Source organism: Penaeus monodon, chromosome 28, assembly GCF_015228065.2.
Source record: "Penaeus monodon isolate SGIC_2016 chromosome 28, NSTDA_Pmon_1, whole genome shotgun sequence".
Lineage (NCBI taxonomy): Eukaryota > Metazoa > Arthropoda > Malacostraca > Decapoda > Penaeidae > Penaeus > Penaeus monodon.
This window is the reverse complement of record NC_051413.1, coordinates 18334400-18334938: the sequence shown is the minus strand read 5'-3', so window position 1 is coordinate 18334938 and position 539 is coordinate 18334400. Positions and strand designations below refer to the sequence as shown.

The 539-nt window shown below is 38.2% G+C and overlaps 1 protein-coding gene across 1 annotated transcript in view; it reads left to right on the top strand.

The window, feature by feature from the left end:
- Positions 1–464: 464 nt before the first annotated feature.
- LOC119590955 (WW domain-containing protein C660.06-like) overlaps positions 465–539 on the top strand; it is an 884-nt gene continuing 809 nt past the window's right edge. The window contains exon 1 of the mRNA XM_037939693.1: positions 465–489. Within this exon, the coding sequence (XP_037795621.1) occupies positions 487–489 (3 nt within the window). The 5' untranslated portion in view covers positions 465–486. The remainder of the gene's footprint in view (positions 490–539) is intronic.

Here is a 539-nt window from a genome sequence, read left to right as displayed (position 1 = left end):
CAGTCTCTATCTATAGTTGTCTAAACTAAGCATGCAGTTCATATGTATATTCATTGTTTTAGTACATAACAGTACGGCGAATTGTGAAATGAACAACAGATGATAATCTACGCATGCACCAAACACACAGACAAGTACACGAAGTGATGATCTGTTTATAATGAAAAATGTCTAAAATAATCTTTATTCCATTCTTATTATTAAGTGTATTGATATACATTCCAAATAAACAAACCTGTTAAGCCTCTCCAAGAGATATGAAAAAAAATCAGTCTTTCCACTCGAAGAAAATCCTTTTACATTTCTCTTATCATTCCTCGTTTACTGTTATGCGCACTGCTTATTTTCCTCCGTTAGGATAAGGGATTTATGGAGTGACTCAGCGAAAGCCAAGGTCGCCGCCTCCTCGGTTTTCCTGGGCTGAGGGAGTATAAAGCCTCCGCTCCTCCGGCGTGATGGCAGTTGCCTCGTCGTCTCAACAGCAACATGGTTTGTTTTATAGAAATAGTACTTTTTTCTTATCTTTTGCCCAGTCTCAC